At 42.2% G+C, this 16493-nt stretch overlaps 1 protein-coding gene across 8 annotated transcripts in view; it reads left to right on the top strand.

The window, feature by feature from the left end:
* The first annotated feature begins 1462 nt into the window (after nt 1-1462).
* The window catches only part of DGKH (diacylglycerol kinase eta), a 223040-nt gene continuing 208009 nt past the window's right edge, over nt 1463-16493 (top strand). For 7 of the 8 annotated variants that reach the window (XM_027873554.1, XM_027873550.1, XM_027873549.1 and 4 more), the window contains exons 1-2: nt 1463-1588; nt 10565-10786. In XM_027873554.1, the coding sequence (XP_027729355.1) occupies nt 1529-1588; nt 10565-10786 (282 nt within the window). In that variant the 5' untranslated portion in view covers nt 1463-1528. Of the gene's footprint in view, nt 1589-10564; nt 10793-16493 lie in introns of all 8 variants that reach the window. The other variant, XM_027873546.1, reaches the window with a different exon arrangement.

The raw sequence follows: 16493 nt of genomic DNA, 5'->3' as shown, positions 1-16493 counted from the left end.
CCTACCTTTTGTGCCCTCTAAGAGAATCCCTAAGTCTCCTCCAAGCTCTAGGTCCTACCATCTTCTGTTTGAAGATGTAGCAGTGAAACTTTTATGTTTTCAGGTATTGTAATATTTTGGGGATAAAATACCCTTTAAAGAAGATCTGGCAAGTAAAATGTCACTTTTGCTTGAACTGTGGTGTATTGTACATTTGTTCTTTACAGACTTTTAACAACTCTTAGAACAAGAGGAAAATTGTCAGTTGGTGCATTTAGAGTACACCTCTGGTGTAACAACATTACGAAATTATTGTATGCTAGAGGAACTACCCTCTTGCAGATAAGCCCCTCTTACAGATGCAAACTGTTCAACATCCTGAAGAAAAAAATGTCTCTGGAGCAGCTTGGCCAGGAAGTACCACGTTAGCAGCTCTTGCATACGATTATCTTCCATGCACTGTTTAAGCCGGTTTATGTCAAATATTATTTCGAACAATCCTGAACGTGCTTGGGCAGGCAGGCATCTGAAACAGAGGTGGGCAGCTGCTAAATTCAGAGATTGAAAGGAGGTTGATTTGGGTGTAATGTGTATGCCCGATTTGGGAGGGTACTAAAAAAAATGAAGAAGGAAGATGGCATCTAAAGATTACACTGTCTACTCCCAAATCGTGACCCTCACCTGGTTTTAAAACCCAGTGAAGTCTATGTTGGGAATCCTACTAGGAGAGAAGCTAAGAAAGGGAAGGGGGAGAAGGATACTTATTTTGCAAGCTGAATCTCATCTCTCAGCCCCTTCAGCTCCTCCAGGGGATCCAGGAACTGTCCCTACAGGGTTCTCTCAGTGATCTGATCAGTTGCAAAACAGGGGCCACCGCACTAGGCTGGCTGCCCCGCGGGGAAGCCTGTCCTGCGCGATCGCTTCTAGCTTTCCTCCCTCCTGTCCCAACAGCTCAGCGTAGCTTCCCGGGCGCTAGTGACGGTGGAGCGAGCTGCTTTCGGTTCCATGCCATATATGGAATGACAGCAGGGTCACGTGTGACTCCGGGAGGCCGCTGCGGCTCGGGAGCCCTGGAGGAAGGAGCGAGAGGGAGGGGAGCCCGCGAGCCTGGCAGCCAGCTCCGGGAGGGAGGAGGAGGAGGAGGAAAGGGAGGGAGGGGGAGGAGGATTCTCCGTCCGTGGGAGGCAGCGGCGGCAGGACTGGGAGAGCTGGAGGAGCCTCGGGGAGGAAGAAGAGGAGCAGGATAGAAGGAAAAGCACGGGAAGGGGGTGGGGGGGGGGGTGGGATCGGGGGGCCGGAGCCAGCAGCTCAGCGGAAGAAAAGCGAATAGCCGGGAAAGCGGGTCACTTGTCCCGGACGGTAGCCGGTGGAGACGGCGGGCGGAGGCAGCAGCGGCAGCAACAGCTGCAGGAGGAGCGACGTCCAGAGCAGTGGCCAGAGCAGCCACAATCCCCGCAGGTCAGCTCGCCTCGCCTCGCCGGGACGCAAGCATTGGCTGTCCCTGGCAAGGTAGCGATCCCTGCCGGCGGACTGGAGCCGGCTGGATGTGATGGAGCCACAGCACGTGTATTCCTCTTACAGCTCCCGCAGCCCGGTATGGGAGGAACTGGTGGGTACGATGTGCAATGCGCAGGCAAGGCCCCCCACCCCCACCCCAGCCCCAGCCGCCAAGCGCGTGCCTCGGCTTACCTGGATCCTTCCCCCCCCCCTTTTTCCTATTCCTCCTCTTCTGGTCGGGGCAGCGGGTTTCGTTCAGGAAATGGCCGAAGATGAGGTCCCCAGTTGCTCCCCCACCCAATATCAGCGCTTCCTCCTTCGTCCCTCCTCGCCAGTTAGTGTGAGGTCTTTCCCTCTCCCTGTTGTCCGTAGCCCCTTTGTCCAAGGCTTAGTTTAAGGATATGTACCCAGGTTGGTGGGCAGGAAATTGCCAGGGGGTTTTCCCCTTTCTCTTGAGTATGTCATGCAATTGTGCTAAACTGCTTGTCTTATTTAAAATTTCATTTTGGAAAAGGAGGGAAGGGTGATAGGAACTTAGGTTATGTGGGACGTTTATTTGGCTGCCAGAGGGAAAGGGTATTCTGGTCTGAAATCAGTCTGAAGCTCGTGGGCTTCCTGAAAGCAACCACTCACTCACTACCTTGGCGTTGGAGCAAGACGAGTAAATTGGAATCGGTGTCAAGTATCCTTCCTTATCATCTTCCAAAAAGCACTGGGCTCTCATAGTGTTAAAGGGTTTCACTGGAGATGAAGCGGGAAGGGAACTGTAGCTTAGTCCAGGATTTGGCTGTACATGAAACACGGATGTTGGATAATTTTAGTGTCCAAGAGTAGTTGGTAATGTGTGTGTGTGTCCTTAAAGGGGAGGAGACCGGGAAGGGTTGGGGGGGGAAAGAAGTGAAAGGGGGAAGGGGTGGGCTTTTCATTTCATTTAGTATAATCTCTGTCATGCCTCCTTTCTTTATCAGATAACTTGAACCACCCCGGCACTCTTTTCAGGGACTCAGTCTGAGAATCCTCACCCCAAGAACCCTTCATTCCCCAACATAAGCTGACATTTCACTCATTTTTGGCTCCCCCTTTTGCCCTCCCCCCAGTTCAATTACTGCCCAGCCTATGGTTGAAAAGCCTTGACCAAGTCTGGGGAAGGCCATCAAAATTTGTTTTCAGAGTGTGATCTCCGATTACGCTATCTCTGTAAGTGACTTCATTTCTATGAACTCAGTTTCCGCATCTGTAAAATGGAGATAATAGCACCTGTACAATCCGTGGCACAGGACTGTTGTGAGGATCAGGTGAGATAATCAAAGATATCACTATTACTGCTAATATTTTTACCTGATGTAGTCTTTCATTGGAGGCCAGTGGTAGGGTGAATCTATAGTGTGATGTAAAGGTCCTTTCAACATACAGGTGCCAATGTTCTTGTCTATTTCTCTTCTTTCTCGATGTTATTTGCTTCCCACTCCTTTGCCCAGTATAATTTTTCTGCCTTCTGCTAGCCATCTTTTCAGAAGAATTCTTCCACACCCATCCATCTGTAATTTCAGCTGTCTATGCTTATTTCAAAAGTAGCATGCCCCTATTTGCTCATTTTTACTTTTACTATGCCTATTTATGGAGATTAAATTATAATTAGGATTAAAGTATCAGAATCCAATTTTTAATTTGGAGTGTGTAAGACAGACTGCCAAGTCTAGGGTAGTCTTACTTGTAATAGTATTAAGGCAGCGAGGTGGCATCGAAGTGGATAGTGTTGGACCTGGAGTGAGGAAGACCTGAGTTCAAATACCACCTCGGAGATCTGTTAGCTTCCTAACCCTGGGCAGGTCACTTAACCTCTCAGTTTCAGTTTCCTCCTCTGTGAAATGAGGATAATAATAGCACTGATTTCCCAGGGTTGTGATCAAATGACATAACATATATACAGCAAGTGCTTTATAGTGTGCTTTTATTTTTAAAGAGTTCTGTTCAGGGTCACTTTTGAATCCTGTGGTTTTTATAAGCAACTAATCACAAAAGGGATTTTTTTTTTTTAAATGATAGGGGAAAAGCTACCTGTTTTAATTAGGTCATTGATGTCAATATTATTTAGCACCTAGCAAAAGGGAAAGTACTTCCTTTTCTTTGTCTAAAGTAGGTTTTAAACACGAAAGGGACTAAAACCTTCATCTGATTCCCATAGAATATACTTCATTCAATAATGATCCTATGATCATACTCTTTTAGGGTGTTTATTAGGGCCTTTCTGTGAAATGTGTAGAGGAAAGGTCAAAGTTTATATACTGAGTGCTCCAATTTAAATAATCAGGTTTTCTCCAGAAGATACTTTTTAGCAATCCAAATATAGTGTTTCCTTTTAAAATATGCGAGCAATCCATTTCCTTGATTGCTTAAAAATACACAAACACTACTGTTTAAACAGTTTACGGATACATGGCATAAATGATAGTCACTGTTCTGCAGTCCTGTGGTTATACCTATCTGCCAAAGAACCATTTAACTTCTACTACGCCAATATGGGATTTGCTAGTTCAGTTATTCAAAAAGGAAGTCACTCACATATTAAAAGTAGGGCACATATCAAAGGGGGAGGGAAAGGGAAGCAAAGATGTCTTTTGAGAGTATTCAATTTGGTTGTCAAATCTTTTGGAGATTTGGAGTGATCAAGAAAAACCATCAGATTATTCTGAATATATTTTGACTCTAAACAACTTACTCCCTCCCTTTAAATTGGATAGCTCCAGAGAACATAAGCTGGTAAACACATTCAAATATAGGCCATTTTAGTATTTTCCTGTGAAATTCACTAATTTATATTAAAAATGTGTAGGTAAGAATATTCAAGATTGTCTGTTTCTTTAGTGGAGGAAGTTTACATTTTAGGGAGTCTTTTGTTGTATTGCCTGTGATCTGTAAGGGCTTACAATGAACGTCCAACTCACAACAGTTGAGTCTAAATTGAGAAATTCGAATATCCTATCAATTAATCAATCAACAAGCATTCATTAAGGACTATGTGCTAGAAACTATCCTTAGGTGGAGGGAGGGAGAGAAGAAAGAACAGAAAATACTCCCTGCCCTCAAGAAGCTTACCTTTTAATGCAGAAGACAAGATATAAAAGATACTTACGGAGTAGAAGGAAGGTAATCTTAGAGAGAAAAAGGCTAGCAGAGGTAGGATTGACGTAGGACCTCCTGAAGAAGTTTGAACTGAGTCTTGAAGGGCACAATAGACATAAAATCCGTGCTTTGCTTAATACCTAACACCTTTGATAATTAATGATATAGGAATAGTGCTTTTCTTTTTTTTTTTTTTTTGGCTAGGCAATGGGGTTAAGTGACTTGCCCAGAATCACACAGCTAGTGAGCGTTAAGTGTCTGAGGCTGGATTTGAACTCAGCTCCTCCTGACTCCAGGGCTGAATATTGCTTTCAAGGTGATACAGCAGAAAGGCAGTAGCTATAATTTTGACATTTATTTAGTAAAGGAAGACATTGAATTGATTAAGGGTTGGGGAAGGGTTACTAAAAAGATAGTTGAGTTGGTATTAATTTTGCCATATAAAATGGACTTAAGTAAAATCCACTGGAAATAGTGTTCTAGAAGTTTTAATGCAGTTTTAAGCATCATTACTTAACTTACTGAGTAGGTTTTTTTCAAAGATATGGGGGTGTATTTAGCTACCATTTCCACCTTTCATGTCTCTGCTATAAAGAGGCATGCAGTCAGAAATCTAGCCAACGATTATAAAAGTAGTTTGGGAGTGGTGTTTTAATTACCAAGGACTCTGCTCAAGACCACATTTTTGATATTTTCCCCCTCAAATAGTTTGATCCTTACAAGTCAATGAAACCATTGAGGAGTGATAGAATATGTAAACAGTAAGCAAAAATTTTCAGGACAATTGGCCTCAAAAGAATCTCCGAATTCATATTCAAACACTAAGATGTTTAGCTGTCTAGTATATGGAAAATATAGAAACACATCAGGTGTGTTGACGCCTATTTGATGCTGAGCCTAAATGATCTCAAAAACATGATTTTCAAGTCAAGTATAAATTACATAGAATCCTTTATTCTCCAAACTGGAATTTAAATTGTTTAATCAATTTGGAAAATACTAATTTCCAGGGACAGGATAACAATATCTATATTTGGAAGGCTTACCAAAGCTGTAATAACACCACTTTACCCTTTGTGGTGCTTTCAGGTTTTCCAAGGATGTTACAGTTGAACTAGTACTCTCCTCCCCAAAACGCTGGAAAGTAGATAGTTGTAATGACTGCAGTGTCCTAAGGGTCTGTAGTTGTAGGACTGCCTGGCTTTTTAAAATAAGGAACTATAGACACTAGATGGAAGTGTATTTTGGATGCTTGAGCATCTCTTTAAATGCTCTCTTGAGCATTCCTTTAAAAAAAGGAATAGTTCTTCACATTTCTTATCTGGAAAAATCAGCTTATGTAGATTCCAAGCAAGAAGGGACTGTAAAGGTCATTCGGTTTGACACCCTCATTTTGCAGGATGGGAAACTAAAGTCAAGAAAGGTTAAGAGATTTGTCCAAATTAATAAGTTGGCAAAGTCTGTACTCAAACCTGTGTCTCCTGACTTCAAAAATCCTGTTTCTTCCATTGGCCATCATTCTGGGGATGAGAAATGAAACCATTTAGATTTATATAATGATTCATGATTTAGATCTGGTTGTAATCAATCAGGAAACCAACAAGCATTTATTAAGTGCCTACTGTGTGCCAGGTACCATGCTAGGTGTTGGGAATATAGTCCATTAACAAGCCTGTATTAAGTGATTGCTATGTGTCAGAAGGAAGAAAGTGAAATAGTTCCTAATCTTGAAGAGCTTACAGTCTGGTTGGGGGAGACAAGACATACATATATAGGTATACAGGTATATGCAAAATATAGTCAAGGAATGAACTAGCATGGGGAGGGGGAAGATTTCATGGTGGCACTTGATAATTATTTTTGTTTATACTATTACATATCCTTAAAAATAGACATCACTTTGAGTTAGTAAACCATAAGCACAATGATTCTTTCTTGATATGTACCTATATTAGCTTAGTGGTAGATTTTCCTAGTGCTTAGCACCGTGCCCTGGCATATTGTAACAGCCTACAACATGCTTTTGGACTAACTGGATAAACTGTTCTGGATTCCTGGTATAGGTTGTAAATTTGTTTGTTTGTAACAGGTCAAATTCCAAATCTTCTAGTTTCAAAGTAACCACATTTTTAAAAAATCTGCAAAACATTAAAAAATAACTCAAATAGGCAAGCTGAAAGTTTTTAAGTTAATAAGTAAAGTTAAAAGTAAAGGAAACGTGTAAATTTAATGTAAAATGAAATGGATTTACAACTTGTTTTCCACTTCTGATATGCTGAAATGTAAATATACAAATATTAGCACATTTCAATTGCCGATCAATTTTAGGAAAGAAAAGAGTATTAAGCATATATTAAAGTATTCATCCTGGAGGCTTCTAGTTTACAAGTGTGTGACCTAGCAAGTAACTAGAGAAAGAGCTCTGAGCATGCTCTGGTTGTAGCTTTTTCTCCCCAAAGAATACTGAAGTTCTGTGTAAAAGTCAACAATTATTATTGTTAATAATGAAGGGTAGATTTTTGTTCAGGCTTTCTGGGGAAGTGATGATAGATGGACTTTTCCTTTAGGCTCCTTTCTTCCTTTGTCACAGTATTCCTGCTCTGAAAGTATAGTATCACAAGGGTCAGTTAACAATAAGAGATCCATACTTGGGAAGGGGAAGCTGTTGCTACATTTAAACCCACAACCAAGTTTGTAAATAGAGACTAAAATGTAAATCTTGTGGTAAGATTAGGTCTCAATGGGGTAATGCATGCACTTCCTTTGATGTACTAATTGCCCAACTATTGCACATAAAACTGTTTAAAATTATCTTTAACCATCCACTTTTTATGACAAAAGAGAGGGGATTTATTTGATCCTTTTATTTTCTTACTTAACCCCATTAGGTCCAGAGAATGTGCCAGAAACTTGTAGGGAAGGCAAACTAGTGAGAAATATTAAGGCATGCATTGCAGTATATTTGTGACTGTTTGGCTATAATATTTTACTCTAAAGTGTGACTGGAAATATAACTCAATAGGACAATGAGCATTTCATCTGATTTTAATTAAAATTTGTTTTGCCTGAGCTTTATTAGACTTGCTAGGTGAAAATACATATATTAGGAGACAGAATGGGAAATTTGCCTCTTGCCATGCTAAAAGCATGCTATTTTTTGGGAAGGCAGTAATTGACAAAGAAATGACCAAATAGAAGATGAATTTTACCTTAGCTAGGTAATGCATATTTGCAAAAACACTGGATTAATACTTTCCATTTAGGCATTAATGAATTTGTTTAAAAAAATTACTGCATTTTCACAGTTTTGAAGATTCCATGTTTTACTTCATTAAGTATAGCAACAGCCAATCTTTTTTGATTACTTAGTTTTCATTCCTATTAAGCTTTCAAGCAGCAAGCAAACTTTTTTGGTATGAACAGATTACTGTTCTAAAAAAATATAAAGTTGTCTTCCTTTAGTATTCCCATTAAAGAGTAAGTATTAATCATAGGAGCATAGGTCTGGAATTGGAAGGGACTTTAGAGGTGTTTTTAGTGTTATCTTATTTTACAGATGAAGAAACTTAGGCTCAGAGAGGCTGAGTAACTTGTTCAAGGTCACACAGTTAGTAAGTGGCAGAGATCAGATTCAAATGGAGGTGCTGGGACTACAATCTCATCACTTTTCCTACTGTACCACATTTCCAAACTGTCAGGATACATCATAACATCTAGGTATGTATAAATTCCCTTATTTTATTTAAAAAGTGGTGTTTTTTCCTCTAGTATATGAGAACTGGCATGGTATTGTAGGAAGTATATTGGATTTGGCCTTAGAAACCCTATATTCAGATTTTGATTTTTCTACTCACCACCTTGGTGACACTAGGGAATGGCCTCAGTTGCCTCCTCTAGAATGTGCGGGGGTCAGACTAGATGGCCCGGAAGGTCGATTCCAGTTCCAAATCTTCATACACTTATATGCTTTCTGTAGTGGATTTAACACTTTAGAGTAAGTCTCTTATTTTATTTTATTCTTTTTTTTTTTTTTACAAAGAAAGCAAAGCCTTGAAAAAAACTAGTGCTTTGCCAAAGTGCTTCAGGATCTTAGAAAATTTGCTATCAGAAATATTTTGCATTTAGATGGATTTATGCACAATCTGTTGCAGTAGTTACATTGGTTTTTGCATCGTTGGGGGAGGGAACCTTAACTATTAACTGCCAGCTGTGCCAACTGAGTCAATCAACTGTTGAAACTATGGAGGGCAATGTTGCATTTTTAAAGTCAATTGAAAAAATATCTCCCTTCCCCGTCCCCTCCTAGCGAGCACAGATGGTTATGAATGTTCCGAGGGGGGACAAGAGTGGTGGAAAGATATCCCTACAGTCTGGCAGGAAGTATTTGACTTACTTAAAAAACACAGTGAACACCACCGTCTGGAGTTCAGCTCTTGGAATGAGCGAAAAAACATTTGTGACTTGGAGAATCCTGGAGAGTATTCCCCTCCTCTCCCCCTCCCCCCCGCCCCGTATTTTCCATCCCTCTGACAGCGGGGTGTGTATTTTAGTACGGGGCTTACTTCCAAACAAAGTGTGCAGTCACCACCCGAGGCTCCACTTCCCCACGGTGCCTGATGTATGGCAAAGGGTAGCGGCATCCTGTAGATCACATTTCTTCTAGTTCTAGCCGGGGGTAGGGAGTGGCTGTCCCAGTCCTTCTGATATTGGCATCCTCGGGCGCTTGTTTAATAGCTTGTTGGAGATGGATTCTTTTGTGGGCACCCAGTCCAGGTTAAGGCTGCTGCCACAGTGACGCTTCATGTTCTGCTGCTGTCTTAGACTGTGCTTTTGTCTGCTTCTATATACTCTCCGCACCCTTCCTAGTTTCCTGTTAGCTTAACTGATCGCTGTCTTTCTGAACGAATAATTCTGAGCCCAGTCCAAGCCTCCCGGAAAATGCTCTGCTCTAAACACAGGCGGGGATCAGCCTAGCCCTTCCCTTCCGTGTGCACTCTCTGGGGGCGGGGGTGGGGGGTAGTCAAGAAAGACAACATCTCACCAAAGACTGCCACTTGTTGGGCCGAGAGGGCGAGGACAGTGGGAGCAGGAAGAGAAAAAGGTAGGAGTCGAGGGGCATGTGAGATTAGCAGAGGTTGGAAGAATCCCTGGGTTCCAGGGCACTGGCCGGACTCCCTGGGTGGGAGAGAGATGAGCTCAGCTCGCTGCCCAGAGCAGCCTACCGTGGGACAAGCGCAAATCAAAGAGGGGAAGCTGGTGCGGGGCCGGAGTTAAAGCAGGAAGGGACAAATCACTCCCGGGAAAGGGAGGGGAACTACAGAATGTTTCTCCCAGGCTGCCGGGAACCGGAGGGAGGGAAAACACCGCCGCCACAGAGGCTGGGAACTGGGGATACTCCTCGGCCCCGGCCGCTAGGGTTTGCTGCGGAGGTTGACTTTCTCCCTCCCTCTTGCCCACAGCCCGGCGTCCGTCCTACTGCTCTGGTCCACAGGGAAGGAGGAAGAAGAGGTGGAGGGGGGCGAATTCCCGCCACCTCTGTCCCTCCCTTCCCGGCAAGCTGTCCCGAGCCCTGGGTCGCCCCTTGCCGTCTCACTAACGCACATCAATCCATCCATCCATCCATCCATCCACCCATCCATCCATCCATCCATCCATCCATCCCGGGCCAGGAGTAGGAGAGGTCGGACAGAGGAGGTTTGGGGGTCCGGCCACTTCTGCCGCCTCTGGGCCCGGCTCCAACGCAGGAGGCAGCAGAGATCCATCCAGTAGGGAGCGGGCCTGGATCCTGTGGGAAGCCGGAGTGGTCGAAAGGGGGAAGGGGCTCTGCGGTGTCCGGCCTCCCCTCCCCAGGCAGTGCCGGGGGTGGGAGGGGAGCTGAACATGGCGGCGGCGGCGGGGATCCCTCGGGGCTGGGGCGCCCTCTGACCGACCGCCGCCCCCACCGGGCGGTGCTATGTTCCCGCAGGAGTCGGAAAGGATGGCCGGAGCCGGAGTCCAGCACCACCCCCCGAGCGCTGCCGGAGCCACCTCGGCCGCCTCTACCGCAGCCACGGCAGCCTCAGCTACAGCCGCCGCCGCGGCTGGCCCCGCCGGCCCGGGAGAAGAGTCATCGGACAGCGAGGCGGAGCACGAGGGGCCGCAGAAACTGATACGGAAAGTGTCCACGTCGGGGCAGATCCGGAGCAAGGTGAGGGTGCGTGTTTGCACGTTCTTTGAGCGCGTGCTTGCGGGCGAGGGCCAGGAAGGGGGTGTGGAGGAAGGAGTTCAGGGGCCACGCGGGCTAGGGCCCTGGGCATCTGCGCTGTGGGCCTGATCTGCGCGCTCCGGAGCATCTGCGCCTGAAAGCTCCGAGGCTTCTGGAAAGTAGGAGGGGGAGGGCACCCGAGCACTTGGAGGACCTGGGACTAGGGAAAAAAAAAGAGGAGGAGACCTGGGAGAAAGGCCAGGGGAGGGGCATGTGCGTAAAGAGTGGGCGAGCTCCGAGAGGCGGGGTTGGCAGCCTCGGAAAAGACGGAGGTAAAGGGGCGTGGGAAAAAAAAAGTTAGCGCCCTGCTACTTGTTCCCACTTTGGGCTGAACAGCTTGCATATTTCCACGAGGAAAGCGAGGCCAGCAGTCTAATGTCGAGCAAGTTGGTGAAGCTATGGCTCTGTGTGCTAGTTGCGGAGAGCAGCAGAGCGAAGGAAAGCAGCAGCAAAGTCCATCTCTCCTTTTCCTACCCAGACCAGGCTTTACTACCCCCTCCCCCTCAGGGAGGGGGAAGATTCACTCTCTGTCCCATTTTGATCGCTGCAGCCTCTTGGGATCGAGCCACAGCAGGGACTGGCCGGTGGTAAAAGCTCTTAGCAGTTAAAACGGAAACCTGCGGTAAAAGCAGCTGGCCTCGCTTTTTGTCCCATGGATTTCAGAGTAGTGAAACGAGGGGAGCATCTGCCCCACTAAATCTTGTAAAAGCCAATTCTTTATGCTGCACGGGGAGTAGGCGTGTCTGCTGCTCTGTTTGCCTATTTTGAAGTCATCATTCAGAGATGTGTGAGGATTGTTTGCTTTGGAGATGCCTGAAACATTTATTGAAAGTTGACTCAATTTCAGGGTTCGTTCATAAAGGGGAAAGCCAGTAAGATATGTGCGTGTGTTATGTAGGTATCAAATTTAGTCAGAAGGGATTATTTAAAATAGTCTTATTTCACTCATCCAATGAGTGAGACCATCATTGGAACAGTAAGACCATTAACAAAAGGCAGCCAGGTGATGCTGGGTGGAGTTGTGTAAATTGGTGCTTAAACTGAGTAGACTAGTGCCATAGAGTGTGCACTATGTGTTAGCCCTCTTATATTTTCCTCTAAAATTAATATAACTGAATGCATTAAAAAGTTAAATGTGATGTTGCATTTGTTAAACGATCAAAATATTTTACACAGGTTTGTTCTTACCAATATGTTCGTGTTAATATCTTGTGATAATTTATGATTGTTTGCTATTTGACACTTTGAGAGGCAGCCTGCCTTAGTGAATGTAAGGGTGACCTTGAAATCAGGAAGTTTGGTTCACATCCTGCCTCTGATACATACTAGATGTGTGACTGTGGGCCAGTAACTTAAGCTCCTTGCCCCAGGCAATTCTCTAAAATGATATTCCTGACCTTCCAGGTGGGAGAGTACACACTGAATTTCCTATACCTAGATGACTTGCTGAAATTCACAAGTCTTACTCTCAGTTTTTGATAGTTCTTATTGTTTTTAAGGCTTACTGGTTAGGATTTCGAACTTTAGGTATAAATTAGGAAGGAATGTTTCACAGCATGTTTAAACTACTAAGATTAAGCAAAATATGACCTTTCTTAAATTGAAAATTTACATACTTAAATACATTTTTATAATAACTTATATGGTGATATTTATTTTGGAATATAATTTAAAGTCAAATTTTAAATATACTTTTGGAGAAAACAAATCAATATGATAAAATAATGAAGTGTTAAAGTATTTATGTAAATATGTACTTACATATAGTATATATTTACATATGTATATGTGTTACACACACATATATCACATATGTGTGATATTAGATAGTGTAGGACTTGGAGTCAGGAGACCTGAGTTAAGATCCTGCTTGAATAGATAAATCACTTATCTTTTTAGAGGCTGTTTCTTTGAAATGTCTTACATGGTAATAATGCTCGCTCCCAAGTTGTTTATAAGGATAACACTTTGCAAAGCTTTAAACATTATATAGAGTCATTAGCTATACGTGTACATGTGTAGATGAATAAAAATATGTAGTCTCCAAATTGTTTGATATGAAGATTAACCCATACTTTGAAAGGAACCATAGAGCAATACAAACACCAAGATCTTAAACTTCAGTAAAATGTAACAGGTCTGTTTAACTGGTACTCGTAAGACATGATGATTTTGAGAACCATATAAGCACATTCCTTGCGCATAGTAGGTACTTTAGAGGTATCAAATTTGAGACTAGAAAGCTAATATTGATTTTAGGATATTAGTTGGGCATTAGGAATTGGGGATTAATTGGGCATTGAGGAAAGAATAGAACATTCATGAATTATCCTGTTTACACTACAAGTAATCCAATTTTTCTAGTAAATATGTTTTGCCTAGAATTGGGTCTTTAATGTTTTTGTTTTTGTTTTTTTGGTTAGGCAAGGGGGTTGAGTGACTTGCCCAGGGTCACAAAGCTAGTAAGTGTTAGGTATCTGAGGCCAGATTTGAACTCAGGTCCTCCTGAATCCAGGGCCAGTGCTCTATCCACTATGCCAACTAGCTGTCCCAGAATTGAGTCTTTAATGGTCCTTAAAAGTGAAGCTACTTTTGAATTTCACAAATAGTATTGTTTTGTCAATTAATTTTATAATTAACCAAGGTCTCCCAACATTTTCATATGTCAACATCTGTGATCCAAATTTAAAGCTTACTTAAACCCTTTGTTAATAATCTCAGAAGGGCTGTAAAGGATCCTTTAGAAAAGATGCCCAGAGTTTGAATCCTACTGTAGATACCAGTTGTGTGACCCTGGGCAAGACATTTAATCGCTTTCAACCTCAGCTGTAAAATGGTCTTTAAAATTGTGGGAATAATAGCTTCCACCTCACTTGGTTGTTGTGAGGATCCATTTAAGATAACACATAAAACACTTAGCCCTTAAAGTTCTGTAGAAATGTTGGCTATTATGCTGACCAATCAGGGTTACCTACCTCTTATATTTTGGAGGAGGTGTTCTACAGGAAGAGCTGACTTCAGGACTAGTACCTACCCCAAATTCCACAGTTTCAACAGAAGCTTCATTTCCTCCTATTACAATAGAACCCAAAAGATATCACAACCCATTACCAGCTCTGCAAAGATAAGAATACCTATGAAACCTTTATTTCCTCCCTGAATTCCCTGTTCTGGGGGAATGCACAGAATATTAACAAACATTTGCTACATACTGGGAAGTTGTCAAAAGATTTATGTTTTGACATTGACACTAATCCCCAGTGTGATCAGAGAAGGAATTTATCATTCACCTTGTTCTGACTTGAACTTGCCTTTTGCTTGACCTTGTTATGAAATATCTCTGCTCTCCTCTTCCCAACCCCAGTTTGTTTTAGCAGTGAACAGGTGCAAAGCAAGTCAGTTTAAGTTCAGTGATGCAATAATATATCGTATGTTTGAAGATTAGTTTGGTTTTCTATTTTATGATCTGTAAGTATATATTTTCAAGAAAAATAAGTATTGGTGGTAATCAAATAGATATTGTTTTTAATTTTCTTTTAGACCATAGGTTTGCAAAATCTCATTGGTGTCTAGTTTAGAGAGTCTGAGAGCAAAATTTGGAAGCCTGAGACTCCCAGACATTACCTTGTGTGAAGCGTAAGCAAATATCTGTGTGTAATTTTTTAATGTGCTAACTATTCTCTGGCATTGACAATAATAATACCAATTTTATGTAAAACTTTAAAGTTTATGACTTTGTATTTTCTCAAGGGAGCCTTTTGAGGAAGGCAGTAGAAATATTATCTCTAGTTTGCAGATGAAGAAACTGAGGTTTTGGTTGTGTGCCCTAAGGCCTGGTCCTTGATCTTTCTCTAGCCAGTGTATGGTGTAGTTTGGACATCAGTGAAGAACATAGTGAATTGTAACATTTTTGCACTGGGTGTGACTGCTATCTTTTTAGTAAAGGCCTAGCGAAAAGATCTAGCATGATTTTAAAGTTAACAAGGAATTATATAATCCTCAGTTACATTATATCTTTTCTTTTTCTGGCCCCTTATGAGTTTTCTCTCTCTCCTTCTCTCTCCCTCCTTCCCTCTCTTTACCGCCTCCCCCCAATTCTCTTCTCTACAATGCCCTAGTCATAGGACAATAGCACCATAGATTTAGAGCTGGAAGAGATCGGAATGATCACAAGAATATGACCCCATCATTTTACAAGTGTGCAAACTGAGACCCAGGCAGGTTAAGTTATTTATTTGCCCAAGGACACATAGCTAGTAAGTGTCAGAGTTCAGAATCAAACCCAGGTCTTCTGACACGAAATGCAGCATTCTTTGTACCCTGTCCTCCTTTCCCCCATCTATATATTTTTTTCTTCTTCTTTTTCTCTCTTTCCCACCTCCCCTCCCACCATGATTTTGGATTGTAAACTGATGATTATGGTACAGTCTATATCCCAGCCCTATTGTCAACAAACAGTACTCAGGAATTCAGATAAGTAGACTCTCAGGAAGTCACATCAGATATTCAGGATAGAAAGAACAGATAATCTTACAGCTGCCTCAGCTCTTGGATTATGTGGCAATTTCCCACAGAGAGAAAAAGAAATCAGTCACTGAGTTGGAAGGTGATGAGAGAGCTGCTGATTTAGGGAATCTAACATGGGGCAGTTAAGATGATTGCCTATCAAGTCTTCTTTCATCTTTTTCTAGCTATTCTTGTCCTCTCCGTTTCCTGTGGTAGGGCTCTCCTGACCCTTCATCTTTTAGAAGGCCTGTTATTCATTTTAAGTTCCTCCCTTTTTATAGATAACTTCATAGAGATTTATTAGAGAGAAATCCCTTGGGATGATATTAAAATTACCCCGTTGTTCTGCCCTTGTTTTTCCTTTAGACGTTCAGAGTAATCAGGCTTTTTCAACCCTAACATTGTTTGTTGGTCAAATACAAATGCAAGTGAGTTTGTGTTCTGTGTTGTAGTTAATACACTGAAATCTGCCCATTTACAAAGAGATGTTCCTGTCTTTGGATGGTTGGATGGCTTAAAAAAAAAAAAAGAAAAAACTGCCCAAGTCTGAAGACCTTTTAGGACTATCCAAAAGCATTGGGGACTTTAGCTCAACCAAGTAGCATAGATGATCTCTTCCCCATGGGATTTCAATTCACATTCTCTGATTTTCAGTCATCAAAGGCCCTTGAGACAAAATTCTCTAAATATACACAATTCATAAGTAACATCTAAAAGTTTATTGTAGTCTACATAAATCAAGGTAGAGGTAACTTATTTTTATTACTTTAACCCTTCTTCAAAAAGTATTGAAACTTGAGGACCTGAGTTCAAATCCGGCCTCAGACACTTAACACTAGCTCTGTGACCCTGGGCAAGTCATTTAACCCTGATCACCTCACCAAAAATCAAAGACAAACAAACAAACGAAAAAGAAGTATTGAAACTTCAGGTCTTTTGAAATGACCCTAAATGGTTATTCAAATGTGGTTATGCTTTAATATTAAACATTATAAGAATATAGAAAAATTTATAATAGTAATTACATTAAATTACCAGAATAAAAGGATATATTGGGACAGGATACCTATTGGCTGACAATAGTCATGGAGCATTACTCCCAGTGCTTTAAAGACCTAAGCAAATATGCTATTTATTTAAGATC

The sequence above is a fragment of the Vombatus ursinus genome, unplaced genomic scaffold, assembly GCF_900497805.2.
Source record: "Vombatus ursinus unplaced genomic scaffold, bare-nosed wombat genome assembly UNPS02014802.1, whole genome shotgun sequence".
In the NCBI taxonomy this organism is placed as follows: domain Eukaryota; kingdom Metazoa; phylum Chordata; class Mammalia; order Diprotodontia; family Vombatidae; genus Vombatus; species Vombatus ursinus.
This window is presented reverse-complemented; position numbering and strand designations above follow the sequence as displayed.